Source organism: Esox lucius, chromosome 12, assembly GCF_011004845.1.
Source record: "Esox lucius isolate fEsoLuc1 chromosome 12, fEsoLuc1.pri, whole genome shotgun sequence".
NCBI lineage: Eukaryota > Metazoa > Chordata > Actinopteri > Esociformes > Esocidae > Esox > Esox lucius.
In genome coordinates this window covers 7,850,931-7,870,447 of record NC_047580.1, presented here as the reverse complement: position 1 = coordinate 7,870,447, position 19,517 = coordinate 7,850,931, and the positions used below count along the sequence as shown (strand labels likewise).

Sequence of the window (19,517 nt, the reverse complement as noted above, 5' to 3'; positions counted from 1 at the left end):
AAAACAAACTTAATTTATCATGAACACCAACAGTTTGTTGGCTTCTAAATATTCTCACTTGACCATGTATCTAACCTGCAACAGCCATTAAAGTGACTACCCATAGTTTCCAGATTTCTATTAAATCTTTTAAAATAGAATAATTTATGAGTGGAATAGTTTTCCCTACAAAATATGCTAATTAAATACATTATACAGCAGCTTTTTTTGTTTTGGAATGATGTGGGAGCACACCAAAACAGAACGGTGAGAGTTTATATAAACAATATAAATATGAGTAGATGACTGATTGGCCCGCTCATTCTTCTTTACACTTCTAATTGGCCAGCGCATCTTCTTAATGAGTATTACATGTACTCTAATGGTATTTTTTCAATGTCTGTTTAAGTTGCAAGTTTGAGGATAACAGCTCTAGCAATTGTATTCTACCAATTTACTACCCCCCCTCCCCCATTTTATTGGTTATTGGTCATATACTAAAGGCCTGATTTAAAAAAACTCGAGCAAGAGACAAACTTGAGGATACTTTGGTGAATTTGCGATAAGCAGAAGCCAATTATTTGCGAGTAATTTACTTACTATCAACAGTATATGCATTATCCACTCTGTTCATTTTGCATGCCCCATCTATCCTTTTTTCCAGTTCTCATTTTGGTGGCCGACCTGCAGGGCCCTCCCCTCTAACCCTCGCTAGCTTGTATTGAGGTTAAAACAACTTTTTTATAGGAGTCTGCGACACCGAAATGCAGGTCTACAACCAAGAGCAGACATGCGTGGAGTAATCGATTATTCTTAGTCGACTCTTTACCACTAGTTTAAATGTGTGTCCTCATTATTGCGCAGTATAGCCTATGGCTGAAATTCTTGTTATGACTGCGGGGTCCTGTTTCAATCGGCGTCAGGCAGGCGCACGACGTGAACTGAAACCCTTTCACCTTCTGCATATTGCCGTAAATGTTTATTGGTATGTGAACTAAAAAAATAGACTAGAACAACTTTGTTAGAGTTTTAATTTGGCATCAACCAAATAGAAGTTGATCTTATTGTCCTTCACGTGACTAGTGACTTTGAGAACCTCTTTTGGAGTTTTAGAATAGGCTTCAGGCAGCGGTAGCCTAGCAAATTTTTTCACTGTACTGGACGGGAGACCTAATCGGTTTTTAGAGATTGGTTGAGTAAGACACCGGGTTTCCTCGTTGGACAATATTGGAATGGTTTGGTACTGTATACTACATTGATACAGGCTACTTTTTTGGGCTGCACATTTTGGATTATATTAACCCGCTACTTTTTTTTTTCTCTGATGCGTTGCAAATATGATGTCATCGACTCCACTTTTTTTCCTCAAGTTATGGCGGAGCTGAAGTTTTCTAACTTGTCTTGGTGAGTTTGCTTTGACATTGCCATTCATTCTGTACACATTTGGATTGCAGCTGTTGTCTTTCTCCCGCGTCAGATCACTGCTCGTCTCAGAAGAGTATTTTTAAATGTTTTTAGTTATTGTGGTAGGAAACTGGTCATAAACGTGTGTTAACTTGGGGTAGATGCAGCTGTTTATCGTACGAAAAGAGCAATAGAACCACTACTGTCAGTAAAAAGGGCCGTAGAAAACTGCGGTGAAGTTAGCTTTATATTAAAGATTCAGGCGTTGGTCGTCAGTACTTCGTCAATTAATTCTGCCAGAAAGAAAAACATTACATTCTCCGTATCTACTCACGATAGCCAAAGAGCAATACTTCTCGTTTTTCCAAATCGATGTCATTTACGTTTTAGTGTCAAAAAGTTGGTTTAACTCGCTTTGCTCTGACGCAAGTGTTAAGGGAAAGTCTTAAAACTGCACCTTTATCTGTTGCACGTCAACGAAAAAATTCTATAGTTCTGAGCCATTACAACTTTAATCAATATAACCAATATATACACTCACCTAAAGGATTATTAGGAACACCATACTAATACTGTGTTTGACCCCCTTTCGCTTTCAGAACTGCCTTAATTCTATATGGCATTGATTCAACAAGGTACTGAAAGCATTCTTTAGAAATGTTGGCCCATATTGATAAGATAGCATCTTGCAGTTGATGGAGATTTGTGGGATGCACATCTAGGGCACAAAGCTCCCGTTCCACCACATCCCAAAGATGCTCTATTGGGTTGGGATCTGGTGACTGTGGGGGCCATTTCAGTACAGTGAACTCATTGTCATGTTCAAGAAACCAATTTAAATGATTCAAGTTTTGTGACATGGTGCATTATTCTGCTGGAAGTAGCCATCAGAGGATGGGTACATGGTGGTCATAAAGGGATGGACATGGTCAGAAAAAATGCTCAGGTAGGCCGTTGCATTTAAACAATGCCCAATTGGCACTAAGGGGCCTAAAGTGTGCCAAGAAAACATCCCCCACACCATTACACCACCACCACCAGCCTGCACTGTGGTAACAAGGCATGATGGATCCATGTTCTCATTCTGTTTACGCCAAATTCTGACTCTACCATCTGAATGTCTCAACAGAAATCGAGACTCATCAGACCAGGCAACATTCTTCCAGTCTTCAACTGTCCAATTTTGGTGAGCTCGTGCAAATTGTAGCCTCTTTTTTCTATTTGTAGTGGAGATGAGTGGTACCCGGTGGGGTCTTCTGCTGTTGTAGCCCATCCGCCTCAAGGTTGTGCGTGTTGTGGCTTCACAAATGCTTTGCTGCATACCTCGGTTGTAACGAGTGGTTATTTCAGTCAAAGTTGCTCTTCTATCAGCTTGAATCAGTCGGCCCATTCTCCTCTGACCTCTAGCATCAACAAGGCATTTTCGCCCACAGGACTGCCGCATACTGGATGTTTTTCCCTTTTCACACCATTCTTTGTAAACCCTAGAAATGGTAGTGCGTGAAAATCCCAGTAACTGAGCAGATTGTGAAGTACTCAGACCGGCCTGTCTGGCACCAACAACCATGCCACGCTCAAAATTGCTTAAATCACCTTTCTTTCCCATTCTGACGTTCAGTTTAGAGTTCAGGAGATTGTCTTGACCAGGACCACACCCCTAAATGCATTGAAGCAACTGCCATGTGATTGGTTGATTAGATAATTGCATTAATGAGAAATTGAACAGGTGTTCCTAATAATCCTTTAGTGTGTGTGTGTGTGTGTGTGTGTGTGTATATATATATATATATATATATATATATATATATATATATATATATATATATATATATATATATATATATATATATATATATATATATATATATATATATATATATATATATATATATATATATATATATATATATAATAGCTTTAGGAACAACTGCCCTACCATCAACAACATTTACTTCTACAATGTTTTATAAAAATAAAAAAACGGTGACACAATATAACTTATCAAAATGACCAACTTATAGGTTCAGGGACAACGCACCTACCGTCAACATGAGTCATTTGTAAAATTATTGTTTTTATGTATTTTCTGTCCGAAAACATTCTAGTCAGAATCAACAACAGGACGGTGGATCCTCTCTCTTTCCCTGTTGCCATTGATGCACTAAAACCCTGACACAGATGTCCTTGCCAGCAGGCTCTGCTGTCCACAGATTGGTGTCACAGAGGTTTAGCAGGGCACGGTTAGATCTGTTCACCACTCGAGATGGTGTATTATTCACTGTTCTCCTCAATGGGAGACCCAAGTGCGCTTCTTGGTTTAGACTCATACACACACTGGTGGCCACGGACTCTCCTGTATGTGGTTCCCCAGATCTGATCCAGGCCACGTTGGACAGGGTTTGCTTGGTGTGTCTGTACATGCTTCTAGTGCAACCATGCAGGACAGAGGACCCTCGAGTTCCTGGTTCCCAGAGCTTATCAGTCTTCTTGTCAGACCTCCATGGTGCCTGCTATGTTGCCAGGTCCTGTTGTCTTTACACGTATAAATGGCAAGCCTTTCAGCCACAGTGACAAGACTGCTCTGCATATCTACATGAAGTGGACTCTGTGGTTCCGGAAGAGTAATCGGCTCTTTCCCTGCTTAGTGAAGCCAGCTTGGGGCAAAGTGCTGTCCAAGTACTGGGTGTCGAGGCATATCGCAGTAAGCAGTAGGAGCAGCCCACAGGTGTGCATACTCACTGCACCTGGAGGGATGTGGTATCCTGGACATATTTTAAAGGATTGTTTCTGCTGAATATCTCTGCTGTAACAGATTGGGCCATGCCTCAAACTTGTGAAGTTTTACTTCCTTGATGCCACCGCCCCTAGCCTGCCATATATCAGCTGAGTAAGAAGATGGTTTTTCCTGTCCTATGTGTTTTGATGTCTCTGCTTCTGGGTAAGCTTTTGCTGGGCCACCACATTCAGTGTTCAGCCTCACTGGCGCCGCAGTAAAAAATCCTATTATGCCCTAGTGTCGCCCCAAGTGAAGGGAACTCTTCATTATGTGGCAAGTGTAAAATTGCACAGCTCAGACTGGTCAATGTTATTTATATACAGGGGAAAAAAAGAGGGCTGAGCATCAAACCTTGAGGCATCCCTCCATGTAACTCAAGGAACTCTGATTTATCCCCATATGTACTGGAAATAGTCAAAATGTTCACCTTTTGTTGCCTTACAGACAGAAAAAATTTAATAATTAAGAACTCAGAAAATGTACTTAAAGGGACACTAACAGTAAACTACCTTATTTGTATAAGTGAACACCTTCCCGAGTTAATACATTTGCGAACCACCTAGTGTTTGAATTACAGCCATTAGTCTAGACTGTGCAATAATTGACCATTTGTCCATGCAGAATCATTCAAGCTCAATCAAACTGCATGCTTAAGGACTGCCCTCTTTAAGTAATTTCACAGATTCTCAATGGTATTTAGGCCTGGGCTCTGATTAGGCCACTCAAGGACATTTACCTTCTTGTCCTTCAGCTACTGAATGGTAGCTTTGGTGGTGTTTGGGTCATTGTCATGCTGAAATGTGAACCTTCTTACCATTTTCAACTTCCTAGCAGAGGGCTGCAGTTTCTCCACAAGATTCTGTCAGTATTTTGCTCTGTCCATTTTCTTTTCTAGAAGTGTTCTTGTCCCTGCTGAAGGGAAACACCACCACAACATGATGCTGCAACCCCTGTGCTTCACTGTAGGCAAAGTGTTCTTTATGTGGAAAGATGTATTGGGTTTTTGCCAGGCATGTTTTTTTGGGCTCAGGCCAAAAGGTTCCATTTTGTTCTCATCTGACCACAGAACCTTTTCACATTAGGCATCGGAATCTACAATATGCTTTTTGCTAAAGCTCAAACAAGATTTGATGTTACCTTTTTTGAGGATTTTTTTTTGCCACCTTCGGATAGTGGCCAGATTTGTGGAGTGCTTGTGATATTGTGGTCACCTGAACACACAGACCAGCCTGAAAGTACTTCAAAGTTGCATTTGGCTTCTTGGTAGCCTCTCTAATCAGGCTCCTCCTAGCTCGTTCATCCAGTCAGGAGGATGTGCTCCAAGGTCACAAAGCCCTTAATTAATCTTTTTATATCCATCCCCTAACTTGAGCCTTTCCAGTACTTTGTCGTGTATGTGTGTCTATATATACTTTTTTTTTTTTTCTTCTTCTAAAACCAACTTCAAGCATCAGGCCCCAGACCAAGTGATGAATAACTGAATGATGTGATGTGAAGCTGAAGCACATGGCTGTTTTATGAATGTGTAAATGGAATAACAGTGGCTGAAGTTCACACTGTGGGCTAGTGGTTAGTTAAACTAACATTATATTCCCTAGTCATCAGAAGCATTGTATACATTGTACAGTATGTGGGACGTTTAAATACGCTTTAAATTATGTTACCTCTACCTTGATGCAACCAGTAGGGTAATGTATCCACTTGATTATTGGTCTGTTTTAGGAGCATTGTTTCCTTTTGGAGCCACGCCCCGCAGGGTTATTATTCATTAAAATTAAATTATGACAAAACAGTAGGTCCCTCCCACTAGACCAGTGTTTCTGAACCCTGCTCCTGGACACCCCCCTGCCCTGGAGGTTTTAGATCTCTCCCTGCCCTATGAAGCACTTGATAATGAGCTGATCATTTGAATCAGGTGTGACAGAGCAGGGAGAGATCCAAAACATGCAGGTCAGTGGGGCGTCCAGGAGCATGGTTGAGAAACACTGCACTAGACCAAAGTCGAATGGAAGTTGTACTGCGCTGTGCTCAATAGCTTGGGGCCGAGGTTAGTTGCAAAGCAACTGGCGCTTTTCAGTTAAGACTAGATTCATTATGCACTTTTAATACGGTCCCTTAACTTAGAATACATGGAGAATGAGCCGTAGAGACCTGACTGTGAAGTCGTCTTTTGCAAATTGGACGTAAAAGAGAACAATGAATGTTGCTTGTTCGTTATCGTCCGTAGGTTCAGAAAATTGCTGTCTTTCTGACAGGTTTCGTTGAGAAGAATTTTAAATATAAAGCTAACTTCACCGCAGTCTGTAGAAACGAGCTGTCAGAATTTAGACAGCGTGGCATTGTTTATCCTACAGTACTTCGATCTATCGAACAATTCGTATACTTTTGAGTGGTTTAGTTACTCCTATGAATTACAGGACTAAATGTAATGTACATTTATCTGCTACACATACTGTACTATTCATTATTCATTTTTAAACGTATTTTATAAGACTCTTAAAACATTTTTTTAATTGTATTTTCAGTCTTTCCTTTTATATAGATAACTACTTCATAGAACATGTTTATTATTAATAGTTCTAGTTTATAGCCTACCTGATCAATATACTTAGTGAATTATGGCATTATTTTTGTATGTCTATGTATTTTCTAGGTCTAAACATACGAGATTATATAGCGTGATTAGTGGTTTGTTTGTATTTTTGTTTCAAGAACGTCAGGTTTGAGCAGTTTTGCGCAAAGAAAACAGGGAAGCAGAGGTATCACTGACAATTAATACCTTAGGCCTTAATGTCTTTTCTCCTTTCCCTAAACATTCTACAGATTTGATCTCCTGTTATTATCTTGATTTACATTTCACCATCTGAAATTGTGGTGGTGCATTGTACAACTAATTGTTTATATACTGTCTAAGCCTGTGTATGCAAATGGTAGCTTACGTTTTAGTGCTTGCAATGAATCAGTGCAATAGTTCTCATACTTGGCTTGTCTCATTCTTTGCATGGAAGGAAGCTCTAGGAGGATCAATGTACATTTCTTTAGATAGTAATGCAAGTTCTCCTGACCCATTTTGCAAGACTGCTTATGGCAGGCACTGGAAAAAACAGTATGTCACTGGTATTTTTGCTGGTGTACCCACTTCCTGCCCTGGAAAATAGGCCACCTGATTATTTTGAACACAATCATGTAGGGTTGGCTCAGAGCCTGTGGTCTTACATATTATGGCACATTGTGTAGGCCCCTGCTTTTGTCGTAAAACCTGTAAACATCATCAGTAAATCCACTCTAAGTTATGTGTTAGTTATATCACGTGTCTCCTCAGGAGAGAGGCAGAGATGGTAAATGTCATGTTTATGGGCGCTTCTGCATTTGTGTTGAGAACAAGGTCAAAGCTGAGGCATATGTTTGGTTAATGTCCCAGTGGAGTTGCAGGCCCAATTTGATTAGACGTCTAAACATGGTGATTTTTCAGGTAACTGGTATGTTACATTTAGGATTGAAATGTGCTTATCTTGGTTTGATATTAAATAGTTATATTGCCTGGCATGTACATTGATGTGTGAATGTTTAAAATGTTGTGGAACACTTGTGGAAGAGAACCATGTTCAAGTGAAGTAACCTTGTCTGAAAATGTACCTGGAGATAGTTTACCTGAGCTGGTTTACGGAGCCAAACACGTTTTCTCACCTGATATTCTCTCGTCCCTCAGTGTTGCATATTGAAACCATGCCTAGTTCGTAGTGTATTAACACGGCCGACCTCTGATTGAACTGTGGTCCTGTGTCCCCTCAGAGCGCAGAGAGCACTAGTGTTTTCCGATGGAGCACCTTCAGGGAGCATGGAAGACCTTAAGCAACGGTTTCGGTATGAAGGACTCGGTGTTCGAGAACCCCTGCCTATCCCCCACCATGGTGCAGGGATTCCCCTACCAGCGCCGGTCCTCAGACGAGGGCAAGACCCCCGATTCCAAGGCCAGCAGCACCATCCGCGTCTACCTGCCCAACCAGCAGCGCACTGTGGTGAGTGTTTGAAAAACAAAACCCAGGGTATTTGGCGCCTTTGCAGCCCAACACCGCTTCATCTCACCTGAAAGACCTTTCAGAACGCGCAAGGGCCGTTTCCGCATTGGAGATGTAAAGAAATTGAGCCGTTCAGATGACCGCTAATGAGTGGGATTAAGGAAACAACAGCTCAATGTGTCACCGCTCGTTTTCAGATAGCGCTTGATTACCCGAGTCATCTAAGAGCGGTGTGGTTGTCCATTAGAATAACATGTTTACCTAGGTTGATCACCGTCATTGTACGCACACCAAAGACCATACCGTGATTATCTCAGGTTGTCCCATTATCCCAAAATCTTATATATTATATTGCACATTGGCTTTTAACTGTCCCATTAATAGGTGTTGCGGTCTCTGTTGTGGTTCCCCCAGGTTAACGTGAGGCCAGGTATGACCCTGCACAGCTGCCTGATCAAAGCTCTGAAGGTGCGGGGCCTGCAGCCGGAGTGCTGCGCTGTCTTCAGATTGCACCCTGGACAGAGGAGGTACGCACCGGGCACCGGGGGGGCAATTTGAGGGGTGTCACTGGATCTCGATAGTTAGTGTGAAACTTCTCCTTAACTACCAATAGAGGGACAACCTAATGTTTAAAGGTAGGATGGGCGGTGGGGTAAGCTGATTCTAGGTCTTTGTGTTGAGGGGTCTGTAAGAAAGGGTTTTACTTTTCCAGCTAGGTTACTCAATATTTGGTTGGATGGTAGGATTTGGAATATTAACACTTACACCTCACCATCTCTTGCATTGATTTAACAAGTGGTGTCTGAAGTTTGTAATGGCTGAAGAAAATAACTGAACCATGGATTAGTTTTGGTATCTGCTTAAACCAATTCATGTTTGAGGAACCATCTGACATCAAGTGGTAAAATAATCAAATACTCTTTTGAGATTTGTTTTTCTTGTAACAGTATGTGTTACCTTACTAAATGGGTCGTGTTCCTTTTCTAAAAGTAAAAAGTCACGTATGGATTGGAATACCGACTCTACCTCGCTAATTGGGGAAGAACTGCTTGTGGAAGTTTTAGATCACGTTCCCTTGACGACGCACAACTTTGTAAGTAGACCACAAATATGTTATTACATAATTCACCCAGGGCGTTGCATTGGCGTGAAAGTAAATAAACATTTCATTGTCCTATTTCACTTGCAGGTTCGGAAAACATTTCTGAAATTGGCCTTCTGTGATATATGCCAGAAGTTCCTTTTGAATGGTTTCCGTTGCCAAACATGCGGCTATAAATTCCATGAGCATTGCAGCACCAAAGTGCCCACGATGTGTGTGGATTGGAGCAACATCAGACAGCTCCTGTAAGTCTCCTCCGGGGCCAAGCAACTTTGCTTTTAACACCTAATGTTTCGTATTGGATAGGAAAAACACTGCTAAAACAATAAGAATGTTAATAAGTCTGTAGCAATGGTTGAATAAACAATGCGATGCATATGGACCAAATGGGTTAAACAAATTAAATATCCACTTGCTGTGCGGTGTGCACAGCGGGATGAAGCTAAATCTGTTAATATGAATTGCTGTAGACTGGTTCACAGGGTCCCAGTTTTGCATGGAAGCTGTGAGAATAGAGCATTGTTTTGCATGCAGGCTTTGGAACTCCATATTTCAACAATAGGCAATTGTTGATTGCATTGAAGAGATGCGTGTGTCATTTATTTGGCTACCTTCCATGAGGCTTTCTTTATCCTGAATCTCGCTCCTTTGGTTTTTTTCTCGTTTTTCTTTTTCTATCACTTTCTTTTTTGTTTCTCTAGATTGTTCCCCACACCAGGAGAAAGTGGGGGTCCATCTCTTCCTCCCTTTACATCTCGGCGAATGAGAGAATCACTATCCCGCCCCCCTAGCAGGTACCTCCTGCCCTCCTGCCCCCTCCCTTGACCTCTGACCTTTCACCTCTGACTGGTGTAGGTTTTCCCTCTGGTACTGCGAGCAATGCAATCTCCAACAAGCAATGCAGAGTCTAAGTAGATGACTGCAGAAGTTCACTAAAGGTCTTCCATTTGACATTGGCTATGGGTTGCTTGTGCTCGTCCCTGATTTAAACCAGGTGCAGTAGGTGTAGTGAGGACTTGGGCTCTCTGAGGTGATTGCGGCCAGCCGTTATCTGCTCTTCGGTTGCCAGGCTTGATTGACTGTCAGCTGATTCAGCTTACAAGTTGAAAAGCACCTTATCTTGGGCCACGAACTGTATTAAAGCCTGTTTATGATGACGTCTTCAGCTTCATTAAGCTTTGTAAACAGAGGCGTGAAAAGGACCTGTTGTTTCGGAGGCATTTAGAACCGTTTAAATAGCAGATCATTGCCAAATTAGCTTGCACTTAGTATCAAGTTGATCCCTGCAGAACAACCTCAAATGGTGTTCGGAAGGGAAAAACCAAATCCTATTTAGGCAAGAAAGGGGATTTGTTCTCAGAGCTTTACACCATTATGCTAAGTATAATGTAACGTAATATGAAAGTTGTTGTTACGTCACTCACATGGAGCGCCACTTTCACCAGCAACCGACACCAGTGCTGTACAAGATTGTCCGGTCAGCGGTGAACCATGTCACACTGGGCATCACTGAATCAACAAGACCTTTAGTGCTAGGGGGATTGCCACCACCATACTGAAAGGCTCACCTGCGATTCAGAGCAGTGTGCTCTACTTAGACGGACACGCCCTGCAGAAATCACACAGTTTGCTTTCATGCATTTTTGCCAAACGTGTGCTGCTCTGATTGTTATACCGTGTAGATTGTTTCGGTAGGACTTGGAAAAACAACCCCTCAGTGGTATCCCTTAAATTTGTGTCCCTTCTCTTTTTAAGCAAAATGTTTCCCTTGTGTTCACCTCCACTCCCCAGTTCCCTGCACCGCTACTCCACCCCTCACACCTTCAACTACACCGCCCCCTACCCACCCACAGAGGGTGCTGTCTTCCAGAGGCAACGCTCCACCTCCACGCCCAACGTCCACATGGTCAGCACCACCCTGCTCCACCCTGTCGACAGCAGCATGATCGAGGTAATGACACACCACACAAACCCCTAAACTCCTGGAGGTACCTGGCTGCCCTTCTATAATAACCTCCCTGCCCGATATGGCCTTAGATGCCCGGAGTCCCAACCCACCTACTTTGCCTACCTTCTGTAATCCCACCTCCTGGCCTACCCTTTTTATTAAGTCCATCTTGCATGGTTACGATTTACTTCCTGTGATTTCCTCTATCGTTCTGTTCTCTTTGTTCGGTTTCATGTTTCGCATCCTGCTGTTACTGTATTCCTGTCTGATTTTATTTTGTTACTCTCAAATCCTGAGGGAATTGGGTGCAGGGCAGTTTCTAATATGACCTCCCCCAAAAAAACAAACTCCCAGGTAGCATGCTGTCTCTCCTTCCTTACTCTCCTTCACTGCCTCTTTTCCTCACCTGTCCCCCACTGCCCTGATGGGGGGAGTAGCTAGATTGCCTGAACACCTCCCCTAGCTCCTGGTGCAGGCGCTTCTGGCTGAAGAGAAGAGTAGGTATTGTACGCTTCTCCGACTCTTTGGTTGAGGTGACGTCAGAGAGCCCAGCCAAGGTTAGGAGGCATGGAGGGGTGTGTGATGAACCACATGGCATGCCTATCAAATGTCTACGATCCACCTGCTTTAACAGTTCTTCTTTCAATCTGTTAAATGACTACTGTTTGTTTGTGAAAAAAATAACATCTGACAGAACATTTTTCTTCTCAGGAGGCAATGCGTAATCACGAACCAGTGTGTAATTACAACTCCGGTAAGAAATTGAAAGTTTAAGATGAACAGCCTAGTTTGTTTCTGGACTAAACATGTAACTTCTGCAACCTGGCATGCTGAATATTACCGGTCCACCTTCCCTCACCAGGTGGTAGCTCCCCGAGCCAGAGTCCCACAGGCTGGGCCCAGCCCCAGTCCAAAACCCCAGCGGCAGACAGACGTGAGAGGGCTCCATCATTCAACACTCAGGAGAAACACAAAATAGTATGTACAATAGACCAAGGGGTTTGGATGCTGTCTTTGAATTAAAAACAAGGTAATATTACTTTGTATTACTGTAATCATTTCAAGGGATATGTACATATTTTAAGACCTAACAGTACTGTATTTGGAGTTTGTGGCCTTATATAAATTGTTCTCATCCAGCGTCCGAGAGACAAGCGGGACTCTAGTTACTACTGGGAGATCGAGGCCAGTGAAGTGGTGCTGCACTCCCGTATCGGTTCAGGGTCCTTCGGAACTGTGTACAAAGGGAAATGGCATGGTGAGCATGCTTTTGGTTGGCAGACCCGTGCAGAAAATATCTGCAGTACAAGTTATGGCCAAGAGTTCGCTTCACAACTGTTAGCGTTTTGTTGAGAGGAGATGGCGACCCAGCAGCTAAGACCGGTTTGATGTTGTAGGTGACGTAGCAGTGAAGATCTTAAAGGTGATTGACCCCACCCCGGAACAGTTCCAAGCCTTCAGAAATGAGGTGGCTGTCCTTAGGTAAGAGAGGATGGCAGCAGCGTTGAGAACTGGCCGGTGGGATATCCTTGTTGAATTCAGTCTGTTTACTTCCTACATAGCAATTTGTGGACCCTGCAATGTGTTTATTGTCGCTGTTTTATCTCATCTTTGTTTTGCTGTTTTTCTCTATTGCTTCAGGAAAACGCGACACGTCAACATCCTGTTGTTCATGGGTTACATGACAAAGGACAACCTGGCCATTGTGACCCAGTGGTGTGAGGGAAGCAGCCTTTACAAACACCTCCACGTACTGGAGACAAACTTCCAGATGTTCCAGCTAATCGATATCGCCAGGCAGACTGCTCAGGGCATGGAGTGAGTCCAATCAGCAGATGCATTCCTAGCAGTCTAAGGATGCCAGTTTTACAAGAGGGCTAGCCTGCTAGCTTTACATGGAACCTAGCCTAAAGTGGAACTCACAGCATTTTAACAACAGGAAATTATGAAATGTGCAACTACTGGGTGAAATTATACATCATTTTCACGGTCCACATTTGAAAAGGGTAGTTCACCCAATTAACAAAATTACACATTGGTGTCCTTGCCTGTTTAGCAATTGGGTAACAAGGTGTGACCGCAATCTCTTGCTATGTATGTACAAATTCAATTGTGCTTAAGCTGGATCTAAGGTGCCATTGCTACTATACATATAACTGAGCAAATGTTAGTGATTTAGTGGTTAGCTATTAAGAAGACTAGAAGGAAGTTCCTCTTTGTTTTTTATGAGCCATTGCTAACTAGCATTAGCAGTAAGCCTGGAAGTCAATTGGATCAGTGCTGGATTAACTTTTAAAAGAAAATAGGTTTTGAAATTGTTCTATTACATTTCTGTTTTCAGCTATCTTCATGCCAAAAACATAATCCACAGAGACATGAAATCCAACAGTATCCTTTTCTTCATACTTCCTTATGCTGTCACTTAGGTATTACAAACTTTAATGATGGTCTTGCTTGAAATGTTATTACTGATGAATGATCTCTGTGATGTAGTTATCTCTCACAGATTTAGCAGTCTCTACCACAGCTCTGCGTCCTTGACCGTGGTACAGATATCTTCTTACATGAGGGCCTGACAGTGAAGATTGGAGACTTCGGTCTGGCCACCGTCAAAGCCAGGTGGAGCGGTTCTCACCAGGTGGAGCAACCCTCTGGGTCCATACTGTGGATGGTCAGTAGTAGAATTTAGGACAGTTGAAAATGTTTAACAAAGCTAGCAGCCACCACATCCCAGTGACAGATTTATAAAAGCTGATTCATTATGGGCCTGATATTCGCTCATTAAGGTTCCTGGAATTGACTCTTTGTGGTTGCCATAGGAACAGTTTTAATTAAATCATCGTAATCATGTTTGTCTGTCGTTCCGTGGTCTGTGCCAGGCCCCGGAGGTGATCCGGATGCAGGACAATATGCCCTACAGTTTCCAGTCTGATGTGTACTCTTATGGTATTGTCCTCTATGAGCTGATGACTGGAGAGCTGCCTTACTCCCAGATAGCCAACAGAGACCAGGTGAATCCATCTCATCACACTTTGTGTTAATAGTCCTGTCCGGTTTGGTTTGGTTTGAGCAAAGTTTTTGTGTCAAAGAGAGATTGAGGGAACCTAGTTTTACTTGACTATATACCGTGTGATATCTTTATGAATGTGATAATATTTTTTTATGTGATCCACAAAGATGGCACAATCTGACAGTTTTGTCACCACAAGTTTTCTTTCTTTCTTTTTCTTTTTGTATTTTTTTTAAAAGCTGGTGTTAATGATTAAATGGTCTATGTTCCGCCTAATGAGTTCAAGGTAAAACATAAAATAGATGTTAGTATTAGAATTGGGGGTTAAGTTTAGGCAGAATGGTTGGGGTTAGGAAGAGTTATTTAGGGAATAGGGAAAACTGGGAATACTTTTTGTAGGTCCACAGAATAATTTGTTTCTGGTTTTTGGGACAGCATAGCACTGCTATATCTAGGACCTCCACCTTTCTAGTTCTCACTTAAATTCTGATTGCTTCATTGGCATTAATTACAATTTTGGATATTGTCAGAGCAGGATAGTTACACAGAACTTCAGTAAATATACAATGAGAGTGATGAAATGCATTTTAATTGTATATACCCGAAATATCCATAGACCATGTAATCTTGTATACCAGTAGAACAGTGTTGTATGGTGTAATAATCAGACATGAAAAGATTAAAAAGAACAAGGTTAAAACGTAATGGATGATTGTTTCACTATAAAACACTTCATGCAGTCCTAGACCAATCCAACTGTCTCATCTGCTGTTTTCCCATTACCCAGAATAACTCCCAGCTTTATGGCATTAATGAATGCACAGACTAAGAGATTCTAGAAAATAATGTGTGTGTGTGTGTGTGTGTGTGTGTGTGTGTGTGTGTGTGTGTGTGTCTTCCTGCTGTGCTGTAATCTCATACTGCTCTTTAGGTAGCCTGTACTTTAGTGTATTTTTCTATTACATGTCACTGTGCCTTTTTTTGTCCAGGATAGGTCTCTGGTTTGTATCGGTGTCTGAATACACATTGTACCTCTTTTTATGGACAACTAGCATTATATTTCATACCTCAGTGTTTTAGTTTCCCAGTAGTTCAAACTGGATTAAACAGGTTTTAATTTCATTTGAAAAATATACACACTGGGGATTTTTTCTTTTTCGATAGTAAGGATTCTTTTGCAGTATTATTTTACTGTAGAATCGCTGCCATAGTGAAATTGTGTCAAGCTCATATCTTAGCAGTGCAAACAGGCTTGGTGTGGAGCTGTTTTAATATCGCCCGTCCAAAAGGTCACCGTACACATTAGAGTTTTATAGCGCTGTTCCAACATGGCCTGTCCAAAAGGTCACCAGGGACATTACAAAGACTCGCTCATCACTAAAAGCGGCCTGTGAACTCCACAGAAAACAATAACATTGTGACTTCTTTTCCGTCACTCCCGTCAGATCATATTCATGGTCGGCCGAGGGTACTTGTCTCCTGACCTCAGTAAACTCTATAAGAGCTGCCCGAAAGCCATGAAGAGGCTAGTGGCCGATTGCATCAAGAAGATCAAGGACGAGAGGCCGCTGTTCCCTCAGGTACACCTAAAGCACACAACTCACCATAAGCTGGCCAAGTAGAGCAAGGAAGAAACCGAGCGGGTGGGAGTATGTGAAGTCTAGATCTGGGAAACCAAAAGGCAGCGTGAACGTTGTGTTTTCAGGTGGTTGGTGATTCGCCACTTAGTACCTCCAGTGAATTAACCCTTTCTAATCAGCATCCCTATACATGATGCAACTAATGTTGCAAGCAACTTTGGGATTTCAAAATAAACTAATTATTTTACTTAAATGTAATTCACCTCCCTCTCTGGTAACATTGGCAGCTTCTCAAATGATGGTTGGCTTTTGCTTTGACTGTATGTTATCATACCGGTCCTTATCTGAAATAACAGATATATATGTTCTGTTTCCATGAGTAGATCGTGTTCTATGTTGGGTTACATATTAGGATTAAGTCTCAACTGTTTGCTACCTCTTCCAATTCAAAGAAGTTGGGGAGGGAGAATTTGGGTAATTATTATTTTGTTTTGTGTAACTGCAGATCTAGAGATTAAAATCTTCTGATTAAGCAAAGCGCAACTGTAAAAGCAGACTCCGTATTCACTGCCCGACTCTGGTTTATTTCAGAATGAGAATTATAATAATGCCTTCTGAAATAAATCCCTGCCTTAGCGAGTTTAGGTTATCTTGCTAATCTGTTTTCTCTTTACTTTCCTCTCAAGCTTGGTTTGAGACATGTGTTTTTTTTATTTTATTTTTTTTAATCGCTGAAGAGGGCTGGTGGCATTGGACCAAATGACTAAGTTTGCTTGGATTGTTTCCAGCTACTCATCAAATCTTCCTCCGCTTTCTCGCCCTCTCTTCTAGATCCTGTCGTCCATCGAGCTGCTCCAGCACTCCCTGCCCAAGATCAACCGCAGTGCCTCAGAGCCGTCCCTGCACAGAGCCTCACACACTGAGGACATCAATGCTTTCACGTCAACCTACAGCCGGCTGCCTGTGTTCTAGAGCTATTGCATCCAGCCAGTTCCTCCTAATTGTTTCTGGTTTAAAACATACAGACATGCATGTGTACACAGACACACACCTACACACACACACACACACACACACACACACAAAGGAATGGGGGGGAGACTCCTGTGAAGGTGAGCATGAATGGGATGACTGGTTTTTCAGTCAGTGAATGAATACCAGTTAAGGTTCTGGTGTGGATGGCAGAGAGACATACTGACTACCCACTGGGCTGAAGATGGTTTGACAGTGGAGCAAATTTCTGCCCATTACTGGAAGCTCGTTTCCCCTTTGGCTAATATGTGTGCAATGGACAGAGTGGCAATGCAGTGAAATGTGTAAATACTGTATGTGAAATAAAGCACATCTACCTGGGGACAGTGAGGCAGAGACATTAAAGGAAATGGCTAGGAGAGCGGTGCTGTGAAGCACACCTTTCTGTCTGACTGACAGGGACTGACTGCGCTGGGGTTATATGAAGATTTTCTCTAAGGTGCCTGAAGAGAAGTCCAAAAGACCCTGCCAACTTCACCTCCTAGGATGACTGATCAAAAACAAATGCGTCACGCAATCTCTTAGTTCTGCAGGGGTATTTGATTGTATATTGTCTTAAATCAGATAGAGATGTGAAATTATTGTTGGCCTTTTGATGCTTTTATTTTTTTTTATTATGGAAAAACGTATAGCCTGTCAAAGTCAAGCATGAGTTATTGAAGAAACTTGTTTTTTAATTTGCACATTTTACCAAAAGCGCTGTGTTTCTACTGGTCCATGTGATTGGTTCATGTCTTAGCTGAGTGTTAAGATCAGCAGTTATGTCTTAGTCAGCCTTCTCTCTGGGTTACGAGCTGGACATTAGGCAGTTGTCATTAATATAAAAAAATAAATAAGAATTTATATCAAATTAGCCTTTTGTTTGCCATTCCAGGAGGTTAACATTCTTATTGTAAATGCGGTGATAATTACATCTTATTCCATGTTATTTTAATAAACTTAAGCTACTTTGCAGAAACGTTTTACACCTTACATTTTTGGTTGCTAGTGACTGTTGAACGTTGCTGATGAGAGGTAGTTCATATGGTTATCTGACAGTGATTGTCAACTATATATTTACTGCTTTAATCTTTGGATCCGAGCCAGGCACAAATACATTGAAACTATGATGTGCTGGGACGATGAAACCTGAATGATAATCACTGACCACCTACCGCGTACATTTTGCTGATACTGTTTATTAGGATGATTACGTTGATCGTCTGCCAATACGGTTGATTCTTAAAGTCACTGCCAAAAAAAATGAAACTAGGAATTAAGATCCCCCATTCTATAAGGACAGAGTGAATGTTTGGAGATCTTTTTCCGCCATTAGCGTTAAGATCCATATCGCTCAGCTCTACTGTACTAAGATTGATCCTCACCATGCTGCTGTTCTTTGTGCACAAGCAGAATCTCACATTAAGTGCAATACTTTGTGGCTTGGTGCAATGTTTGCTGTTGCAGTAGCAGCGTGGTGCAATCTCACGGTGGATGTAGCCCAGGCACGCCGTGAGGGGATTCCACCATGGGGCGATGGCACAAAGTGCCTCACAGCTATTGGCAAGTTTACCGGAAAAATAGTGATGGCCATTCCGAGTTTTTTCTGAGGGCCGGCTTTTTTTCTCCGTTCACCAGAATGCCGGCTCATTTGGCTCCTGAACTGTTCTTCGATTCAAGCCTCCAAATGATTCCCTATTTATTGTTTACGCCGTGTGGGTGTACAATACTTAGTGAATAATGTAGTATATTCTCTGCATAGGACCGTTGTTTAAAATTTTAGGAAATTATAAAGCTAAACGAAGAGCTCCTTTAACAATTTCAGGTTGTTTCCTAAATTCATCAAAAAGAGCCGTTCGTTCGCGAACCTCACATCAGTATGGAAAAAAACTTTGAGAAGGAAAAAGCAGAACAAGGGATTAAAATAGTAGTGAATCCCCACGAAGCTATGGGGTAACATTTCCCCTAAATTGCATTATAAACCACCCCACAAATACACCATTATGCTTTTGTGTCCTGTAATGTTTAGTGGTGATATCTGATGTTTATCTTTAGGTTATTAGACGGAACTTGGGGACTGTGACAAAATGTAAGCATTAGTCATGCGATTTCCTTTCTCACTGAACGGTCCGTTTAAAACAACTGAAAGCCTGGTGTCATCGGAAGTGGTGAAACTTAAGACTAAAGTGATCTTCATCTGCTAACTTCTCGGCTTTTTTTTCTGTGTTTTACTATCTGTGTTTAACTGGTCCAGTGCTGCTTTCTAACAGCTAGGCAACAAAGACCTACGATCTAACCCCGACCTGGCCCTATGGTGACAAGACCTCTATCTGGTTGAGATGTGGTTATGTTGCTCTCTGCAGGTTTTACACTTTCAGATGAACCCACATCACCCAATGGGTGCTGTCAAAGATACAGGGGGCTTAAAATAGATTAACACTACTCCCTATCTGGAGTATAACAAGAATATTACAGCATCGTCTTGCACATGGAACAAAGCGAACTCTGCAAGCTGTGTGCAGAAATCCCTTTAAAAAAAGACTTGTATAAACCCACACCATATCTGATCTGCAGGTCACTCATGTTTCCAACAAGACAGGAAACCCTCATAGGCATGCTGACATAGTTATTATCAGGTTCTGAAGGGTGTCTTATCCCTGAAGCTGATGTCCTTCTTAATGCTCTCAA

The 19,517-nt window shown here is 42.0% G+C and overlaps 1 protein-coding gene across 7 annotated transcripts; it reads left to right on the top strand.

Moving 5' to 3' along the window:
• Window positions 1-543: 543 nt before the first annotated feature.
• Window positions 544-17,700, top strand: raf1a (Raf-1 proto-oncogene, serine/threonine kinase a). Of its 7 annotated transcripts, XM_020052042.2 has the most exons (18): window positions 550-1,383; window positions 7,952-8,178; window positions 8,593-8,705; window positions 9,169-9,271; window positions 9,368-9,525; window positions 9,982-10,074; window positions 11,072-11,231; window positions 11,666-11,785; window positions 11,940-11,982; window positions 12,091-12,206; window positions 12,369-12,486; window positions 12,626-12,710; window positions 12,870-13,046; window positions 13,570-13,616; window positions 13,781-13,899; window positions 14,108-14,239; window positions 15,684-15,818; window positions 16,650-17,700. In XM_020052042.2, the coding sequence occupies exons 2-18, from the start codon at window positions 7,978-7,980 to the stop codon at window positions 16,788-16,790; spliced, it is 2,061 nt and encodes a 686-aa protein (XP_019907601.1). In that variant the 5' UTR covers window positions 550-1,383; window positions 7,952-7,977; the 3' UTR covers window positions 16,791-17,700. The 7 variants fall into 7 exon arrangements, with proteins under 7 accessions (XP_019907600.1, XP_019907601.1, XP_010900627.1 ...); XM_010902325.4 differs by lacking the exon at window positions 11,666-11,785 and having other exon boundaries at window positions 558-1,383; XM_029124249.2 differs by lacking the exons at window positions 550-1,383; window positions 11,666-11,785 and adding an exon at window positions 2,531-2,569.
• Window positions 17,701-19,517: the final 1,817 nt, after the last annotated feature.